At 45.1% G+C, this 2,500-nt stretch overlaps 1 protein-coding gene across 1 annotated transcript in view; it reads left to right on the plus strand.

Moving 5' to 3' along the window:
* LOC139376635 (calcium channel, voltage-dependent, T type, alpha 1G subunit) overlaps nt 1-2,500 on the plus strand; it is a 319,317-nt gene that overhangs the window by 131,854 nt on the left and 184,963 nt on the right. Inside the window, exon 4 of the mRNA XM_071119441.1 lies at nt 1,296-1,393. Within this exon, the coding sequence (XP_070975542.1) occupies nt 1,296-1,393 (98 nt within the window). The remainder of the gene's footprint in view (nt 1-1,295; nt 1,394-2,500) is intronic.

Here is a 2,500-nt window from a genome sequence, read left to right on the forward strand (position 1 = left end):
CAAGGGGTCTGAATACTTTCTGAATGCACTGTATGCTTACCTTCTGTGTGTCTTTGTCTGTATTCTTGTATGTGCTCTCTGAAAGTACACTGGTAATCATGTACCCTTGAACAGGGTCGGGGAGTAACTTGTTTACATGTCATCAGTTACATGTCATCTTGCTAATAGTATCTTCTATTGCTCTCTGTCTCTGTCTCTCTCTCACTCTTTCTCTCTCGGTCTCTGTCTCTCTCTCACTCTTTCTCTCTGTCTCTTTCTCATTCAATTCCATTTCAATTTGATTTTGAAGGGCGTCATTGGCATGGGAAACATATGTTAACATTGCCAAAGCAAGTGACGTAGATACTAAACAATGCAAACGTACAGTAAACATGTCTCTCTCTCTCTCTCTCTCTCTCTCTCTCTCTCTTTCTCACCTCCCCCTGTGCAACCCCCGCTCCTTCACTGCAATGGTTCTGGGAACTCACACGCCCACTCACACTCACTGCAGTAGAACATAAATCTTTTTCTCTCTGAAGGTTAAGAACAGCCATGATCGTACAGTAGTCATGCCTTCATAACATCCTCTTCTCAATGACCAGTGATTCACTCTGCTATTGATGTCTGAAGAGGGATACACAGTGGCATATGCTCGCTCGGGGGGGGGGGGGGGGGGGGGGGGTGCTCGTATGTGCGTGTGGGTGTCTATGCATGCAGCTCTTAATCAGTCCAGGTCGTGCAGTTCAAGTGGATTTTTTTATGCATGAGAGAGAGTGTTTGCCAAGACACACTCGTTACAACCAGCCATACACACACAGACACGTTGAGGAAATTGACAAGCACAGATTGAATAATGAGACATCAGCTGATGAATTACCCAGAGTGAGAATATGTTTTACATTTACTCTGTGATTAAACACATTTTAATGCTATTCCAGTGTTCTTTATGACTGTCCCATAGGCAATAGTCAGTAGATCAATTACATAGGCAATAGATCAGGGTTATTCAAACCTTACCCTACGAGGTCTACTGCTGGCTTTCTGATATTTAATTGCACCACCTCAGTCCCTGATTAGAGGGGAAGAAAAGCAGTGGAAGTGGCTTCAATGTTTATGTTTGAATTTGAGGGCAATAGAGGGTTTGTACACACACAGGTTGAATCAACGTTGTTTCATCGTCATTTCAATGTAATTGACGCTGAACCAATGTGGAATAGACGTTGAATTGATGTATGTGTCCAGTGGGATGATATCATGTGTTTGTGTAGACTGACTGGGGCATGGCACTAACAGTGTCTGTGTTTGTTTTGTTCCAGAATGCTAGAGTACTCTCTGAACCTGCAGAACGTGAGTTTCTCAGCGGTGAGAACGGTTCGAGTTCTGAGACCCCTCCGAGCCATCAACAGAGTACCTAGTGAGTAACAACACCTCTCCTCTCCTCTCATCCCTTCCTCCTCTCTCCCTACTAACCAGACAGTGGTTCAATCAGGGTCATTGGCCATAGCCCATCTCTCTGTGTTTCTTTGATGAGGCTGATTGGTCTGGGCTCTGATTCCACTCTGCTTTGATTTGCTTGCTCCCCACCTTCCTGTGTTATCTCTCTCTCTATCCTCCGCTCTCTTTCCCTTCTCTCTCTGCCCTCTCTCTCTCTTTATCTCTCTCTTTATCTCTCTCTCTCTATCCTCCGCCCTCTTTCCCTTCTCTCTCTGCCCTCTCTCTCTCTTTATCTCTCTCTTTATCTCTCTCTCTATCCTCCGCCCTCTTTCGCTTCTCTCTCTGCCCTCTCTCTCTCTTTATCTCTCTCTTTATCTCTCTCTTTATTCTCTGCTCTCTTTCCCTTCTCTCTCTGCCCTCTCTCTCTCTTTATCTCTCTCTCTATCCTCCGCTCTCTTTCCCTTATCTCTCTGCCCTCTCTCTCTCTTTATCTCTCTCTCTATCCTCCGCTCTCTTTCCCTTCTCTCTCTGCCCTCTCTCTCTCTTTATCTCTCTCTTTATCTCTCTCTTTATCTCTCTCTTTATCTCTCTCTCTATCCTCCGCTCTTTTTCCCTTCTCTCTCTGCCCTCTCTCTCTCTTTATCTCTCACTCTATCCTCCGCTCTCTTTCCCTTCTCGCTCTGCCCTCTCTCTCTCTTTATCTCTCTCTTTATCTCTCTCTTTATCTCTCTCTCTATCCTCTGCTCTCTTTCCCTTCTCTTTCTGCCCTCTCTCTCTCTTTATCTCTCTCTTTATCTCTCTCTTTATCTCACTCTCTATCCTCCGCTCTCTTTCCCTTCTCTCTCTGCCCTCTCTCTCTCTTTATCTCTCTTTTATCTCTCTCTTTATCTCTCTCTTTATCTCACTCTCTATCCTCCGCCCTCTTTCCCTTCTCTCTCTGCCCTCTCTCTCTCTTTATCTCTCTCTTTATCTCTCTCTTTATCTCACTCTCTATCCTCTGCTCTCTTTCCCTTCTCTCTATGCCCTCTCTCTCTCTTTATCTCTCTCTTTATCTCACTCTCTATCCTCTGCCCTCTTTCCCTTCTCT

Source organism: Oncorhynchus clarkii, chromosome 20, assembly GCF_045791955.1.
Source record: "Oncorhynchus clarkii lewisi isolate Uvic-CL-2024 chromosome 20, UVic_Ocla_1.0, whole genome shotgun sequence".
Taxonomy (NCBI): domain Eukaryota; kingdom Metazoa; phylum Chordata; class Actinopteri; order Salmoniformes; family Salmonidae; genus Oncorhynchus; species Oncorhynchus clarkii.